Raw genomic sequence first — 17,804 nt, forward strand, 5'->3', positions numbered from 1 at the left:
TACAGTGCATTTCACTGCTATTTACTTCTATCTTAGGTTCATACAAAGCCACGGGACATAGCATAACTGTCTTTTTAATGTCAGAGCAACCGAAGTCCCGCTATGAAATAAACCCGTAGTTGTCTTAACCTGAGCAGGAGGGCTTGCAGAGACAGTCACAGCTGCGGCATCCATTTCCTCGTGCACTGTCGGCAATAGCGGGTAATCAACGCTCCCTGTAGCTTGTGGCGTTTGTGGCGTCGGAGGCACCGTTCGGCTGGATGCGAAGTACGGCGCCGCGTCCATCTGTTCATGCCCCGCCGGTAAGAGCGGGTAATCACAACTTCTCGTAACTTGGCTTGACTGTGGGGTTGTAGTCGGTGTAACCTGTGGCGTTCGTGGTGTCGGAGTCAGGGTTTGGCTGGATACGTAGTATGGCGCAGCATCCATCTGCTCGTGACCCGCCGGTAATGGCGGATAATCGGAACGCCTTGTAACTTGGCTTGACTGTGGGGTCGTAGTCGGTGGTTGGCACGGAGTGAAGGTCGCCGGGCGTAAAATTTGAAGGTCACATCTTCCGGATGCGCTGTGGCGGCAGCGCCGCCCGGCTGTGGCCCGGGAGCAGCCGTGGTCGTGGTGGGCCCTGAGGGCGTCGATTAGGCTTAGCCCGTCAGAAACGCTAGTCCTTGAAAGCTTCGAATTGAACAGCGAGCCGAAAATAAAATTGTTGCAAACAGGTGCCGAACACCTTCACTGACCGTTTCGAGTGAGTTCAGGCCATATCGGGTCTAAAATCCACATACACAATTCGAAAAACACGGAGCCGAGGTGAACCGCGTCAGCTCGCTCCCCTTTATCCCCATCCAAGGCCATGAGCCTTCCCATTCAATAAAGGACATTCAATCAATCAATCAAATAAACCCGGTGTTCATACCAAAAGTAGTGTCATAGTGTTATAAAAGCACCTTTCGCCCCGCCGGGGTGGTGCAGTGGTAAGACGCCCGACTACAGGGCCGGAGTTCCCGAGCTCGAGCCTGACCACGGTGGCTGCGTTTCGATGGAGGGGAAACGAAGGGGCGTCCGTGTGCTGTGCGATGTCAGCGCACGTTAAAGATCCCCAGGTGGTGGAAATTACTCCGCAGCCCTCCACTACGACTCCCCTTTCTCTCTTTCCACTTTCAATCCCCAATTCCTCCCCTTACGGCGCGGCTCAGGTGTCCACAGAGCAAGTGTGGCAGATACTGCGGCTTTCCCTTCATGTGAACCAATTATTATTATATTATTAATAAAAGCCCTTTCAAAGCTACCTGCTACTGCCAATTAAACTGCTGATGCGATGGCATTACAAGCCTAATTGGAAGAGGAACTCGGTGCTCCTCAAAACGTGGTGCCCTAATTCGCCGGCCACAGTCAATTGAGTCAATTAATTTAGGTCAACTGGAATTGATGTAAACGCAAAACAATTGTTGCCTGTTTCTGCTGACAGGTGATGAAGTAGAGAAAAGGCCTTTTGGCAGGCGCTCTGTCATGTGGCAGTTGGTAGATGACATGGTCTAGTGGTGGTTGGTCGGTGACATTTATGACGTCAGTAGACGACATTGCCAAGTTGCCAGCAGGTATGGCGGGTGGCAGTGATATGTTTGAATTTAGCCCTTTTTGTTTTCTTTGCTTCCTGCCTTCGCGTTTAAGGCAAAGAAGTTCAGCGCCGCTGCCACCGCTACCATTTCTGTATAAAGGCATGGCTACTGTCAAGTCAATCATCTCGCTGACATTTCTGCCGCGCAACCAGCATCCGAAAGTAGTGCCGGTTAAACTTCAACTGATGTAAATATTGTGGGGAACGATCTCCCCTCGTTATCTTTAAATGCGGCTTTCCCCCATTGTAGTTACTCTGGCTATCACTATATGGCACCAGCGTCGGGGCAGCACAAGCGCCACCCCTGGCCTTGTGACTGCGCATGGGGAAGAGCCAAGGTATATATACAATGGTAGCGAAGGCTGGGCCCAAAAACGGTCTAGCGCGACAGCAGCACAGCCACTTTGGGGGGGCCGAAACACTTAGATAATGAAATTCAAAAGCACAAATAAAAACGCTATAAAACAACATAAAGAAATAAATATTTTAATGCCACGTTTTATAAAATAGGTAAACTATTTTAGCAAAACATTACTCCTCATTTTTAATTTTTTGCAACGTTCTTGTTACGCCCCCTGTTGATGAGTGTGCGGTGCATTTGCAGCTTGACTTTGCAGGCCTTGTTTCGGCACCCAGCCACAGTGGCCGCGGGAGCTCACGAAGCGGTTTCTTATCGCCAGTCTCGAAATGCCCCTTTTGCGAAGTTTTCGTCGTCCTTGCGCGTCGCGTCTCTGTCACCGTTTTGTAAAATTTGCACCCCGCTGCACCGCTGCGGCAGTTTTCTCGGTTTTGGTCGTTTCCTTCGACGTGCGGCCAGTGCGAAGTCTTTTTCCGTCTTTGCACGCTTCGCGCTGCTCTTTTGAAGCGCTTAGCGCCTTATTTCAAGATGAGCTTGCAGCGTGTGAAGAAACGATGCGCCGTGGCACATTGCGACAGCATGGACAGTGCCGTCGGTGTCAAGCTACACCGCTTCCCGCTGGACTTTCACAGGTGAGCTCTTGTCAGTGTCGTCTGCTACAAGGCGTCTGCTCTAGGTATGCTCCGAATGCTTTCGTTGGGCTGTTCGCTTCTGTTTCTGTAACCAGTTCGTGCGCATGTGGCTTCATTTTTTCGGGGATATTTATGTACTACACTACAGGGCACACACTTTAAGTGCTGAGCTGTGCGAAAGAGGTCCACCATTTGTCTGATTTATGGTGAGTTTCATGCAGCCGGCTATCACCAGCGTTAACTTGATACCCGGCTCTCAGGAGCAATCACGCGCATGCCACTGACCGGAATGCCAATTTAAAACCAATTGTGCTGCCTGACAAGTCTGACCACAACACTGTTTAGTTTTCCAACACCGCGAAGCCAATTTGACCCTCGCAACTGGTATCAAAATTCAGCCACATGTGTATGCGCGGCCTTGAGGGTGCTTTAACTGAATTCACTCAGCAGGAGTTACTGCCTGTCTTCTTATTGCTATTCTGCATATGCATGACCGTTAGGGTAACTTTAAACGCACTTCATTCTCGTCAAGCTTTACCATAGAAAAGTATAGCTACCCGCATGCCATGAGGACGAGCGTACGTAACCGCACTCTTAGGCGCTGAGAACTTGGGGCGAGCATTTACTACCATAGTTCAGATATAATGGAAATATAATGTACTGCAGTTAGCATTGACAGGAATAATGACGCATTGGCGTTTGGAGTATGCAGTATTCCTTACGGCGCAATTGTGAATAACGTGCACGTTGCATCACGTCCAGGTGCCGAGCGTGGGTGCAGTTCTACCACAACGTCAGCCTGGAGAAGACACCATGGCAGCTGCGAGACTTGCGGGTTTGTTCCAAGCACTTCGAACCGTCTGCGTATCTGTCGTCAAAAAGGCTGCGACCCGTGTTGATGCGCCTACTTATGTCATGCCATGTTTGCCTCAATTGAAGCTGTCTTAGCACTGTCTTCTATGCTTTTCAATTTCCTACCTGGCAACGTTCGTGGAACTGCAGGGCTTTTTTCTATCCGCGCTGTGACCATTAAGATGAATAGCCAGCTTAAAGAAACTACTGCTTGAGCTGCCTGTGACGTGTATTTTTTGTTGTTGTGCTTTATCACTGTATTTGTTTGGTTGCTGTAATAAACCATGAATATGAAAACCATACTTGCCGTACACTGTATTGCAAACTGTGCACTTGAGCCTGTGCTTTGCGCATCATACCTTGTACTCAAAAAGTACTAGCACCAGTATTTCCACCAAGGTTTCCACTACGAATCATGCATGATTGCATTCTTAGCCAGCCAAGGTAAGCCAGCGTCTGAAAGTGCTGCTGCCTTTCTATGCTGCCTTCTTTGCCAGTAACGTTCACTGGGTTCCGAATTGCACATTAGCAAGGCCATAACTAGCAGGAACTCGAGCACATTCGACTGGCAAAGGTTGGTGCGCACTGAAAGGCAGCCTTCATGAGATACCGGCTTGAAAAGGCGGGTTCTATAAAAAGACCACTTTAAAATTCGCGCTTAAAACATACGTATGCGTGACGTCATTCAACGTCACTCATACGTAGTTGCCCCCCAATATGGCGGTGCCCATGAGCCGCCATTTTTTGGACCAATGGGCGTCTATGGAACCTTCGCTACCATTGTATATCTACCTTGGAAGAGCCAGCTCTCTTCGGCATCGGAAAGTCGACCCGAGCGGACGTATCCTCACGGCGCTGCACAGTCGCCGGCGAGGCGGAGCTTGTCGTGACTTTTCCCGCCTGGTCGCCCTGTACGTCCTCGGAGCTTAGCGTGGGCCTAGCGTGGGAGAAGTTTCGCCCGTAGCCCTTCTGGTGAGTCGGACGACCTAGATTCATTAGCGTGATTTATTGTTAGCTAGCGCTGTTGTTATTGCAGCAATAAATGACTGTTTGTTGTCAGCATGTGTCGTCCCTTCGTTCCCAAGAGCACGGCCCGCAGTGGTCGGCTTGCCCTCGGTACCGCGCGCGATCATTGAGTGGGGTGGGCGGTTTGCACTTTTAGCAGCGACTAAACGGGGAAAACGCATTTATCCCCCTATCAAAACCCCACAATATAAAATGTAAACAAATGACATATCTGCTTCCTTCACTTTTCCTCAAGTTTTTCTTTGTTTAATTCAATGAACATAATATATCAATGAACTGAGATTGAAGCACCCAGAAAAGGGATGCCTCTATCAGCATAAGCAACGAAGCAAACCACCTTCTAGATGAAAGAAGGCAAAGCAATAAAAAGATCGCTCCGCGAAATACTTAGAAAATGTAATACATTTGAACACCAATGATGAGGCAGTGAGGGGATACTGATTCCTACAGATTGTTTGGTAGCTTTCCCGCACTTAAGGTCATGCAGCAGTAGAGCATGCTTTACAGGCGGCTTTTGCCAAATACCTAAAACCACTTTGCCAAATGGACAATGCTTGAGGACAGAGACCCCGCCATGGTCGCTCAGTTGTTAAGACGCTCGGCTACTGAGCCCAAGTTCCCAGGTTCGAATCCCACCAAGACGACTGCGTTTTGGGTGGAGGCGAGATAAAAATGCGTCCGTGTGGTGTCAACGCCCGTCAAAGATCCCCAGGCGGTCGAGATTACTCGCTAGCGCCTCCACTACGGCACCTCTATCTCTCCTTTCCGTTCCACTTTCCTCCCTTCGCTTATGACGCGGTTCAGACGTCCATTGAGGAGTGTGTCAGATGGGACTCAATTTTTGCACGTCGGACGGGGAGGATCACGTGACAACAAAGGCGACGTGGAAACTACGTCACGGCTACGTACTGCCATCTTGGGCCTTGTTGCCATCTCAACGCGCTTGTTTTTTTTTTCTTGTTTTTTTACATATTCCCGCCGTCTCTCTGACAGCGGGGCGGGTTGAATTAGAGAGTGGCGCATCCTTTCTTCCTCAAAGCTATTTTTGCAATTTGTTTTTCGTATCGGACAACGGGTCCGGCGCTGTGCTACTTCAGTATGCGCTTTTAGTTCTCCTTTACCGTTTCCCTCCTTTCTTTCCTAGTTGCCGCAAGTAGAGCAGACTTCATGGCATCGCGCTCCCTCTCCTTCCCCCTAAACATACTTTGCTGGACACATCTTCCGTTCAGAAACTCTGCTTGATGACTTGCCATTGTAAATGAAAAGCAAAACATCTTCCAAAAAGTAAATAAGCACGTAGGGGCTGCCCATTCTCGAGTTGCGCTCGCTTCTCGATTTCTACCACTGGTCTCCACGCGTAGTATTTTGTACATGGTTGCTCAGTATATAAGTGAACGATCAGTTTGCGCAATAACACGATTCCTTTTTTTTCTCTACTAAAGTAGGAAATTATTTTTGGACATTACATATACCAAGATGAATTCTGGTAAGTAGAACTGAAAAACTGTAATTAGTCCAAGACCAAGGTTTTCGACTGTTTTCAAGCCAAGCAGTTTTATCAGGGAGAAGCGTTGTTCATTGATTCTGTTCCTCAACGGCGCTGCAACAGTTTGTGAAAAGGATGCCACATCTGCTCGCCTCAGTTCGGGGCTCTTTTAAACCATATTTCAATGTGGACTCCAATGAAATTCAAAGCGCACCAGTGAAAAAGAAAATGAACCATAAAATAAAATATTGTTCACTTTTCATACCGTGTTTTAGATCGAAAAGTCTGCGCCCAGGTCCATGTAGTTGAAGGGAGGGGCAGACCACGCAGTGAATGTCATGGATAGAACGCAAAAATGAAAATAACTAACAATACGGAGAGCAAGTCAAAGTTCCTCAGTGGTTTTCAACCATTTTGAGCGATGAAACTTTGATGAGAAATGAAAGCCCGCAGTAAAACATCGGCAGAGGGTAGAGAAATGCTAGCGCTTTCATCGCTCCGCTTTGTTTTTTTCTTTTCTTTGCCACCAAGATTCCCATCTCGAGCGAGCGGATTAAACGTTTCCCTATATTGAAGGCCTCCTGCTCGTCCACATATTTGGGCCGTTTTATCTTGCGTAGTATGAACCAGTTCAAGTTATTGTAGTCAGAGCTACATTGACCACAGTCTTGCCATTTTGCCGTGCCTGTCCGAACAGCACGTGCCTTTCAGAAGAAAAAAAAAAGAAGAAAAGTCGGCAGTTGATAGAGGCGAAAGATAACATTGTGACGACGGTATGCCCCGAAGTTCGACCTAGAGACGATATTATATCAATAGAAGTCTTCTACACCCGAATGAGAATGGTCAACGACGAGAGGCAAGGGTTGCTCATGCGTGAAGTGATTCCCATATGACATATAAATAAAGCTGAAACCATATAGTAAACTACTATGTGCGAAAGCCATGTCTTTACTGTCAAGTGGAACCTAAGCGTAGCCATGCAGATTACTCTCGCGTAACTCCAAGTTTGACCACAAGCTAAACCGCACCTAATTTTCTCTATAGTAAACTTTTCCCTATAGTAAAGGTACCTGCATCCTACTCGTCCACATCTTTGCAGCGTTTTATCTTGCGTAGTATGAACTAGTTCAAGTTATTCAACGTGTACGTGCAGCTGCACACGTAAATATAAATGGGAGCAAGAAAGCGCAGCTTGCTCATTCCGCGCATACCGATCAGCGAAATAGGAATGTGCTATCAGCAAAAACAAAAAGGGAGCCTTTTAGCGTGCACAAGCACCTCCTAAACCTCTTCTCCGGTAACTACGCACACGCCGCAAATTGAAGAAATACATTGGAGCAATAAGTGCACGGCCGTCGTGTAGCTTCCTCCTGTACGCCGCTCGCTCACTCTCCCATTCACACCATCCGGTCGCCAGAAAGGCGGGAAAAAGGTAAAAAAAAAAAATAAAGCCTGCTGAGTTGGCAAGGAGGACGAAAATGGCGGTACGTAGCTGTGACATAGGTTCTACGTCGCCCTCGTCACGTGATCCTCCCCGTCCGACGTGCACGAATTGAGTCCCATGACAGATAACGCGCCTTTATTTTCCGGCCAAAAACATTGCGCCGATGGGTCAGGGATTCGTGCCGCCATTGGACAACCATAAGTCCGTCTCGTGCGGCGGAAAGAATCCCCTATATGACCCTTCTTCAAATGGTGGCAACGGCGTTCGTCTGGGACAGCCACGTTTCACAATACTCGCTGCTGGAAACAGTGCATCGGCCGTTGGCCGAGGTTTTGCGTCTTCTGAAGACATCATGGACACCTACAAGACTGTGCTGCCTCGTCTGCCGTCCGGCAGTGTAGTACTCAATACTGCATTTTTGCATAGTGACTTAAATGACCGTCCGTACCGAGCGCGTGACTTCAGGGATGCCCTTGCCCGTGTCACGAACCTTCGGAATATCGTCGGCATTAGACAATATCAAATGAGCCATGTTTGGATGGTTACTCGTGAGAATATCGTTTCAAAACAGAAACTTGTGGACTTGGCGGAGCTATGCGTAAAAGGGCTGAAGTGCATGATATTTGACCCGGAAATAAGAAATATTAAGTTGAAGCTGCTTTGGCTCCCATGCCACGTGGAACGTCCCCGGGTTGTGGAAGTTTTAGAGCCGTATGGCATTGTTCAGACCGTGGAGCAAGAAAAGTGGCGCCGTCCAGGGATGGAACATAAGGAGACAGCAAACCGGGAAGTGTCTATCACACTGATAGATGGCGTTTCATCTTCCAGTATTCCTCATACCCTGAGTGTGTTTGGAATTCAAGCGTTGGTAAACATTCCCGGCAGGCCTCCACTGTGTCTTCGGTGCAGCAGAGTAGGACATGTCCTGCGGCAGTGCCGAACACCTCGATGCCCCCAGTGTCATTGTTTTGCTCACACAGTGGATGCTTGTGTCTTGACCTATGCCGATAGGTTGCGTCAGGGCTCTTTGTCTAAAGGAGATGATGGAGTGTCAGAACACATCATGAACATTTTCGATGTTGTGGACGCTTCTGGAGAGCTCAACACCGCGGTTCCGCATGAAGCAATGGCCATTAATATTCCACAGGACATCAAGCCGTCGCCTAGTGAATCTCCCGACCCCAAGCCTCCGGAGTATGCCCAGTTTGAGCATGGTGCATCTGATCTTGAGCTGTTTGAAAAGCCGCGTTCTGCTGCAGATGCATCTCGAGATCTGCCACTGGGGGTTGCCGAGAAGCCATCTGGTGTGCGTCTACGCTGCTCTGTCGGTGGTGTGTCGCTGGAGTGCAGTGAGCCGCGTCTGGAGTAAACTATCGGCGTCTGCAAGGAGCTGCCGACTGATCTTCGAGCTGCGAGTGACGCATTGCTTCCGACATCATGGGTGGAAGCCGCAGCAACATCAAAAGTATCCACGGACAGCAGCGCGTCTTTGAAGCGTCCCACAGAGGAGGAGCTTGGTGTCAGCGAATATCCAAGCAAGGCATCAGAGGAGGAGGCAAGAGGACAACTGGCTTCAAAAAATGCGGGCAGTTATAACTCAAAAGGTCGCCAATTTGCAGGCGACTCTCTCCGCTTCAGCGGATGGGATTGAATAATGCACGCAGAAAAAAATGGCGGGGATCACAGCTTTTGAGATCGCTACCCTTAACGTTAGAGGCTTGCGAAATCGACGGCGCCAGTGCCAGTTAAGGCAACTGTTTGAAAGCAGCCGTGTGAGTGTAACTGCAATTCAGGAAACTAAATTGGCTACGAATGAGGATACTGAAACTGCTCTTGAGATGTTTTTATCTCATTATAATATTATCGTCAGCCATTCTAAAGGATTGTCCCAGGGATGCATGCTGTTTCTGAGCAATGTGCTAGACATCAATGACTTGTCAGATTGTATTGATGATGAGGGGTGGCTCATATGTTGTGACCTCGCCATTTCGGGTCAGCAGTGGCGACTTGTTTGTGTCTATGCGCCTGTTAAGCAGCAAGGAAGGAAACTGTTTTTCTTGCCATTGGCAAATCTCCTCTGCACAGATCGGGAAATTTTATTGCTGGGAGATTTCAATTGTGTATGTAACAATGAGGATCGATCAGGTGATCGCGGACGTTATGACCCCAGTGCTGCGGCTATCACTGACTTAGTTTGTGAGCATAATCTTGTTGACATCGGCCGACTAAAAATCGATAGGATACATTTCACTCACTTCCAATCGTCTTCAAATGCCCGACTTGACAGGATCTACCTTTCGGCTGGCACATTACCTTCTATGCATGGATACTGGGTGAGACCGATATTTTTAAGCGATCACAGGATGGTATCTGCTGAGATAGGAAAGCATACTAGACGTCTACTCCAACCGCAGTGACAGTATGGAAGCTAAATAATTCCCCTCTTTCGGATGAAATTTTTCAGCGGTCTTTAGTTGCGTGCTTCAAAGACACGTGGGCTCCTGCCGATCTATCAGTTTTTCAAAAGTGGGATTTTTAAGCAGGAGTTTAAGAGTCTTTCGATTGAAGCATCATCAAGGATCACATTCTTGAAGCGCCTTCAGATTCGTGAATTGAAGCGCACCTTGAACGAACTATATGATTTGGAAAGAATTTATCTGGGGTCGTATCTTGATGACATAAGCAACAATAAAGCACAGTTACAACAGTTTAGTGCAGAAAAATATCAGGGTGCCTTGATTAGGTCACTAACACGGAGGTTCGCTAATGAACAACCATCTCGCCATGCTTCTAGGGATGAAAGGTAAGCTGCTCTTTCTAAGCAGGTTTTAGAAATTCGTTGCGGAAGGGATACGTACAATGACACGCCTGGTATTCTGAATGCCTTCTTTAACTATTATGCGTGGCTATTTAGTGGTAGTAATAACTCTAGCAGTGGGTCTGATTTCAGGCATTTAAAAAAAGATTTTCCTCGTCTTGAGGATGAGCAGCGGACAACCATTGAGGGATCCATTACTTTTGATGAGGTCAAGTCAGCCAGTTGTTCACTACAGGGCCAAACGTCTCCTGGCCCAGATGGTCTAAATAGCGAATTCTATAAAACGTTTATGCCTACCTTAGCACCTGCCTTATTGGAGGCTTTTAGTGCAGCTTATGATAAAGGCTTTTTGCCTCCTACGTTCTATACTAGTCACACCATACTAATCTCGAAAACCACAGACGCATGTCGGTTGAAAACCGTTGAAGGGCATTTGGCTTATCGTTACTTAAGCTGCGTCGTCCTTTCACAATAAGGCTAGAGCTCTAGGTGGCGGGGCCGCATTTCTTGACCCCTAACTTAACGCTACAGGAATAAGAGAGACTTAAGTCAGATAAGAAATTGAGCAATCTTGCCGACTTCGACGAACCATGCTCGCCATAAGCCTACTTTCATTTTCGACTTATGATGATTCCAGCCTGTTATGTGTTTCTGGAGTCCTGTTTCGCGTTATTCAACTATTGCTCATATTGCGCCGCTTTTATTTATTTATATATTTTTTACATTTGCTTTCCTATACCGGTGACAAAAGTCTGCAATTTTTTTTTCTTCACTTCGAACCATGCTTCAAAAGCTTTTTCTGCACACAAGCACACAAGCTTCAGACGGCACTTTCTAGTGCTAGTAAAACGCGTACACAAAAGAACAGGAAGGGCACGAAACGGGTGCTATTACATCTAGTTTATTGCACAGGAAACGTTAATAAGATATACCGAAGAACGCACACGCGCAGACCGAAAATAAAAAACACACCTTTCACCGCAATCGGTCGAGATATCCCATTTCTGCCCCCAACAGAGTCCGTCACAGATGGATCAATAACACACCACGTCCCCTCATTCTTATACGATACGCTTCAAGCAGCTCAAATACCTTCTTATCACCGCTTCTGCCCAGAATCCGTATCTCGCTTAGTCGCAGCTCACGCCTACTGCACCGAGCACAATGTTCAGGAAGGCTAGCCCCTATATCGGGGCTCACTGAGCGCAAATATTGCTTTGCGCGGTTGTTGACTCATTTGTCTGTCTGGCCTATAAAGGCTTTCGCACATATCAAAGGGATTTCATACACCACACCAGTACGACACTGCGCAAAGTGCTGTTGATGTTTAACATAACAGGCCGGCTTTTTGTCCTCACGCATAATTCGCGATCAGCCCTTAAAGCTTTTTGGGAGCGGAGAACACACCAGGAACACCATGTCGACTCGCCACGTTCTTGATGTTGTGGGACGCCTTGTCGTGTCGACATGGTGTTAGTGACCCGTCAGTGGTTCTGTTGGGGGCAGAAACTGGTTATGTCAAGTGGTTTCGGTGAACGGGGCGTTGTTTTCTGCTCTGCGCATGTGTGGTCTTCGGTATATATTGTTGATCTTTCCTGTGCAATAAACTAGATTTGGTACTCCCAGTCTCCTGTCCTTCCTTTTTTTCTTTTTTTTGCGTACGTGTTTTACTAGCACTAAAAATGTCTTCTGAATCCGAAATCAATATAGCTCATCTACAAGTTCTTTTAAAGCACGCAAGGACGTGAAGTTACTTGGAAGAGATGATGTTTGAAGTAGTAGCGGTAGCGATAAAGGGTATCCTGTCGTTTGTGTGCCTCCTTTGTTCTCGTCTGTCGCGTGGTATTCTTTTGTGAATCATGTACCAACTAGCCCCCCCAAAAAGTTCTACTTGGATATCCTGGTCATTTTTTTTTTTTTTCAATTCAAGAACAAGAAAACAGTGCAAATCTCTTGACAGTGCATGTTAAGATAAAGAACATGAATCCTTTCTGTAAAGGAAAAGGAATGCAGTGCGTATCTGGAATGAAGCAAGCACTTTATGTATGTGGTATCAGTAAGCCCTTGTGTGCTGTTTCCTGATTTTAGCGTTTTACATTTCAGACAGGTTCGAGCAATGAGATTTGAATCTTTGTGGCCACAGTGCGTACAACAAGCAATTTCTTTTTTCGTTGTTTTTACACTGCAATATTATGTTTGACGAAAGAAAGCAGGCGGTAAAGATTGTTCAAATAAAATATTTGGTGTTGCTTTTCCTGCTTTGAATTACTATTTCCTGAAATTGAGAACATTGTCATTTTGGTACGGCTCTTGAAAGAAAACAGGTCAGTTAAGAGACTAAAGGTTATGAAACAGTTTGGTTTGGTTTGTGAGGTTTAACGTCCCAAAGCAACTCAGGCTATGAGCGATGCCGTAGTGGAGGGCTCCGGAAATTTCGACCACCTGGGGTATTTAACATGCACTGACATCACACAGCATACGGAAGCCTTGCCTTTCGCCTCCACTGAAAAGCGGCCGCCGCGGCTGGGATGCGATCCCGCATCCTGTGCGATTCTATTCATGATCACATAATCAAGCTAATTTAATCCAATAATTCTATGCTAGGTGACACTTCATAGCTTTTTCTTTCTCTTTTAAATTTTTCCAAATTTTAGTCAAACACTCATATTTATCTGAATACACCAGTACTTGACTATATATATTTAGAATCTACAATCTACCCTGGCCAATCTCGTGCCATGGGTATGTGCCATTTTAACTGAGGTCATCATCATCATCATCATCATCATCATCATCATCATCATCATCATCATCATCATCATCATCATCACCGGAGGCTATGTGAAGAAGCGTCGACGGACTCAAGTCATCGAACGGCGCAAGAACGCCCCACAGCGTGCGAATGAAGCAAGGAAGGCTAAGCGAGCATCGGAGACGCCTGAAGGGAGGAAAGAACGTCTCGCTAAACGGCAGCGCCAATCTCGGATCGGCGAAGACGCCAAGTCGCTGCCGAACTAAAAAGAGAAGAACACCGTCCAAATGTACAGCAAGAAGTTGAAGCTCGGCGAGTGTATGAAGGTGTTCGATTTTAAATTGGCACTGGGTTCTCGCATTCAGACTACCTAATGGAAAACAGCCATTGGTCTTGTGTACCAAAAAGAGACCATCACGTGTAGATACTGTGCGCCCAAAATCGAGACCGTGGCAAACTACTGTACAGATTACTGACCGGTCTTCGAATCTATAAAGCGTAACATTAAATAAATGTGAGCTTTACACACATCGAAACCGTGACCGTATCTTAGTTGCTTAATTGGTGCAGCGTAACAATTGGATAGCCAAGCCCAACCAAACCAAATCTTAAGCTTTCGCTAAGTATATTCTGGGATAGCTGACCTAAGCCACTCCAATTTAAGTGAAGGCTTATTCGAGGTATGAATGATGAGCGACATTTTCGCTACATAATACGCACTTTTGACATCGACTGTTCAAACCGCCTTTCTGTGACCCCTAAAATATAGATAGATAGCTACTAACCTTTGCGTATGAAAGCGTGAGAAAACTCTCCTTATTGTGCTGTTTCCACAGATTGTTTGCAAGTTTGTCGAAAATACGGAGTTCAGCTTAAATACGCATCTATGTGGGTTATTTTGTATTCCTAAATAAATGTGGGGAGAAAATTATCTTACGGTCACTAAACCAGTGGAGAGAGACGCAAAAACATTTCGCTGACCTCACGCTTATATCTGTACTAATCACTTAGCGCTCCTTAAAGACAATAGCGTGAATTCTCCCGTGAACAATGACGGCATTGTGAGTAAAAGAGGAGACGACAATCTCGCATCACTTCCCTGAAAGCTATAATGTCTATACCAGTCTATAAAGACCCGCCGCGGTGTTGAAATGGTTAGGGTGCTCGATTGCTGTGCGGAGATATGCGACCCGCCGGCATAAGAGGAAAATTATCTATAGATTCGATTTCTCTACAAGACTCATAGAAGTTTGTAACGAGCAGGCCCGAACGACATAAATACAGGTTTAGTTTCGGTAATCTGTAGCGCAAGAGATTCATAGACCCTTCACATTGCCTTGAACTACACATGCGTCCACGCCAAGGCCATCTAAGGTGTTGGTAATCCGGCGCAGAAAGGAGAGGCTCATGACTCACGTAATGAAGACGTTGGTAATTTTGAAATCGCGTTAAAGTTAAATACAGTGTTAGGTATGTACGGAAAGAGAGGTCCACCAAGGGCGGATTTTACTAAAAAAATCTGCCCTTTCATTAGATGTAATGCCACAGTGGCCAGGGACCCAGTGAAAACGCACTTCTGAGGAAGAATAAAAAAAAATAATGGGAATGGCAAAACAGAGTATCCCTCGAATTTTTCGAGTGCTTCCAACACGGATCATCATCATCATCAGCCTGATTATACCCACTGCAGGGCGAAGGCCTCTCCCATATTTCTCCACTTAACCCGGTTCTGTGCTAGCTGCATCCACTTGACCCCTTCGAACTTCTTAATCTCATCCGCCCACCTAACTTTCTGCCGCCCCCTGCCACGCTTTCCTTCCCTTGGAATCCAGTTTGTTACCCTAAGCGACCATCGGTTATCCTCTCTTCGCACTACATGTCCTGCCCATGTCCATTTCTTCTTCTTAATTTCCACTAGAATGTCGGTAACTTGAGTTATTTCTCTGACCCGCTCTGCACGCTTTCTATCTCTTAATGTTACCCCTACCATTTTTCGTTCCATAGCCCTCTGGGTTGTCCTCAACTTCAACACGGATAGGCTGTCACAAAGAAAAATAACTGTAGAGATATTACTGGGAAACTTTGTCAAGGCTAACTGAATGGCTAGAAACTCAACGGCAAATATAAGCGTGTAGTCAGGCACCCGAAATGAATAACTCCAGCCAAGAGCCTGGGGGTATATGCCAATAGCTGCTTTTTCATTCTGCTGGGAGGCATTTGTAAAAATGGCAGTATGGCTCGGAAAAATGTCTAGATACTCCTGTATAATGCCATTTATTACATTGTCAGACATATTCTTAGCATTCCCTAGGAGGGCGTCATCAAATGAGATTATAGTATCAGGCCGCCGGTGGTTAACTTGTACTAAAGAGTTTATTGATACGGAAAGTTTCGACAGCAATGAATGAGTAAACACAACCTGAGAGAGCGCATACCTAGGCCAGATATTATCAAAGAAGTATGATAGGTTGGAAGTAAATATGGGGTTAGCCAATCAAGGGACAGGCTTCAAAGACATTAAAATGTTCTCACAGTGAGAAGCTGAAACCGCGAATTTGGATTAGGTATCCGAGTTTCCAAGTACAGCACAGCATTGGCCACCGATTTAAGCAGACCTAAGCAAAAGTGCAGAGCTCGTCGTTCCAAAACAAACATGGGTTCAAGTTTGTACCTTGGGCACACAGAAAATATATTGGAGACGAATTTAAATATTAGCCTTACGTAGGTCTTATAAAGGTAGAGCAAAGTGTCCCGACGCATACCGTATTTTTTGTTGCGGATTCTGATCAACCGGCCAAGGGCATGTTCTGCTTTAACTACAAGACTCCTAAATTGGGGCCTCCAGTCCAACTGTGGGTCGTATATTATACCCAAATATATAATAATAAAACCAGCCTGCGTGGTTGGGACAGACTTATATGACAAAAAAGTGTTAACAGGGGTTATCTGTCCGAATACGAGGACGGCACATTTGTTGAGATTCAAAGTTAATCTTAGGCTGTCCAGCCAGACTTTCAGAGCATTATGATAATCTTGTAACAGACAATATAGGTTGTGAATATTTGTGGCAGAAGCAAAAACAAAAAAAGCAATATCGTCTGCATGCACATATACTTTGACTGCCGGGTGAATAATAATATCGCGCATTAGTATATTAAACAATAACGGCGAGAGGAATGAGCCTTGTGGTACACCTCTTGACTGGGGGTGAGTGTTGGTGTTTAACGCAGCCTTTGTGCAAAAGAATTATCTATCCTTTAAACATTCCCTTATCCAGGCAAAAGTGTACAACGGAAGATGTAGGCCAGCTAGTTTATGAAGTAAAATACTTTATTCTACGCTGTTGTACGCCTTGGTAATATCCAAAGTAACTAGAGCTGAAACCTCTGTTTGCCTCATGGCAACCCTAGTACGACTTTCCTAGTCTGCGTGTGCGCTCTGAATCGAGCAACCCCTTCGGAATGCAATCCGAGCTTCGCTTAAGTCATGAAAGGATAGAAAATGATCCGTGAGACGATAGACATCAGACTAACCGTTGTATTAGTATAAATTTGAAGTGAGAGCAATCGGCCGATTATCGTCGAGATCAAAACCCTTCCCCTGGTCTTTCAGTCGTTCACGTTGCGTTCGCTTGTCGTCCGCCTCTTCCTCCATGCATCGCGCGTCTATCTAGCAAGCACATGCGCCGCGGCTCATTTTCTGAGCTGTGCGGTAGGCAGATGATCACGCGTGATCACGATGATGAACATAGCGGTGCATGACGTCACGCGCTGGCGCCGGCACAACTCGGTGCAACCGATTGTCATGGTAACGGCGCATGCACAGTTGTGGCTCCAGCTGGGCACCACTGAATGCTATTCTGTTTGCCTCGTCGAGTTGATAATTAACAAGGCATTATTAAAATCCCCACTTTCGCGCCACGGGAAGGCAAGCACTGCCAGGCATCCGCCCGAGTTCTCTCAAATTGCACCATCTAGTACAGGTCCTAACAGCAGTGAAGTTCTAATTGGTTCAACAGCGCTGTAGGCACGAAGACGCGATGCTGACGCCGCCTGGCATGAGACCGCGGCGCTTATTCCTTTCCACTATTTCATCTCCTGTCTGGCATTGTATAAAGCAAGCTGCAAAAACATTAACAACTGAGCCTAGCTGGTGACGTTTTCGTGGAGTTAGCCCGGTACCGGTCTTTTATATACATGATTATCTCACTCGGCCAGCTGTATTAGTGGAGAAATAAAAGTTGGAGACCATTTTGACCGGCCATAAACTTCGCTGCAGTAAACTAGTTTGATTCGATCAATATCTATCAATATTATTACCTTTCTTTACCCTCGGCAGAGCCGTTTTCATTGCCCCTTGAAATTAATCTTTCAAAGGACATGACAGGAACTGTCACTAATATTGTCATATAGATCAAAAGATTGATACCAAGTTTCACCACAACAAAGTAAAAAGCAAAATCTTTCTCCTGCATGTTCTACATGTGGCACCATGCTAATTGTCTCCTTCTCCACAGCTGCGTCCGCAGTTGTGGTGCGCTGGAAAGCAGAGACATGCTTGGAGAACTTCTTCTTTGTCGTTTGTTTAATATATTTTTCAAGCTTCTTTTTTCCTCGAGAGCCTCAATTCGAGTCTTTGATCAAGCAGATAACTTTGCCATGAATTTTTTTGCACAATAATTACACAAGGACTAATTTTACTACGCGCAAACTGAACGCAAAGAGGTGAACCTAGAACACCTTTATCTTCTTTCTATATATGTGCGACCTCCCCACCATATTAGCATACAATACGAGGACAACCAGGAATTTCTTGTTAAGC

General features: G+C 46.2%; 3 protein-coding genes across 5 annotated transcripts in view; all 3 read left to right on the forward strand.

Annotated features, from left to right (window-relative positions):
• bru3 (CUGBP Elav-like family member bruno 3) overlaps positions 1-17,804 on the forward strand; it is a 609,833-nt gene that overhangs the window by 127,087 nt on the left and 464,942 nt on the right. The window lies entirely within an intron of this gene.
• Positions 1,956-3,905, forward strand: LOC146185126 (52 kDa repressor of the inhibitor of the protein kinase-like). The gene is made up of 2 exons (XM_084605476.1): positions 1,956-2,605; positions 3,368-3,905. Exons 1-2 carry the CDS (start codon positions 2,502-2,504, stop codon positions 3,540-3,542), a joined length of 279 nt encoding a protein of 92 aa, XP_084461602.1. The 5' UTR covers positions 1,956-2,501; the 3' UTR covers positions 3,543-3,905.
• LOC146185127 (uncharacterized) lies at positions 7,937-8,782 on the forward strand. Its single transcript, XM_084607753.1, has one exon. The coding sequence runs from the start codon at positions 7,937-7,939 to the stop codon at positions 8,780-8,782; it is 846 nt and encodes a 281-aa protein (XP_084463879.1).

The sequence above is a fragment of the Amblyomma maculatum genome, chromosome 6 (assembly GCF_055883805.1).
Source record: "Amblyomma maculatum isolate TAMU_Amacu chromosome 6, ASM5588380v1, whole genome shotgun sequence".
NCBI lineage: Eukaryota > Metazoa > Arthropoda > Arachnida > Ixodida > Ixodidae > Amblyomma > Amblyomma maculatum.

Bases quoted from the DNA above. Each gene is read 5' to 3' on its own strand.
- LOC146185126 (XM_084605476.1), top strand. From the start codon at position 2,502: ATGAGCTTGCAGCGTGTGAAGAAACGATGCGCCGTGGCACATTGCGAC. The intron at 2,606-3,367 runs GTGAGCTCTTGT...CATCACGTCCAG, and splicing joins TTCCCGCTGGACTTTCACAG to GTGCCGAGCGTGGGTGCAGT.
- LOC146185127 (XM_084607753.1), top strand. From the start codon at position 7,937: ATGAGCCATGTTTGGATGGTTACTCGTGAGAATATCGTTTCAAAACAG.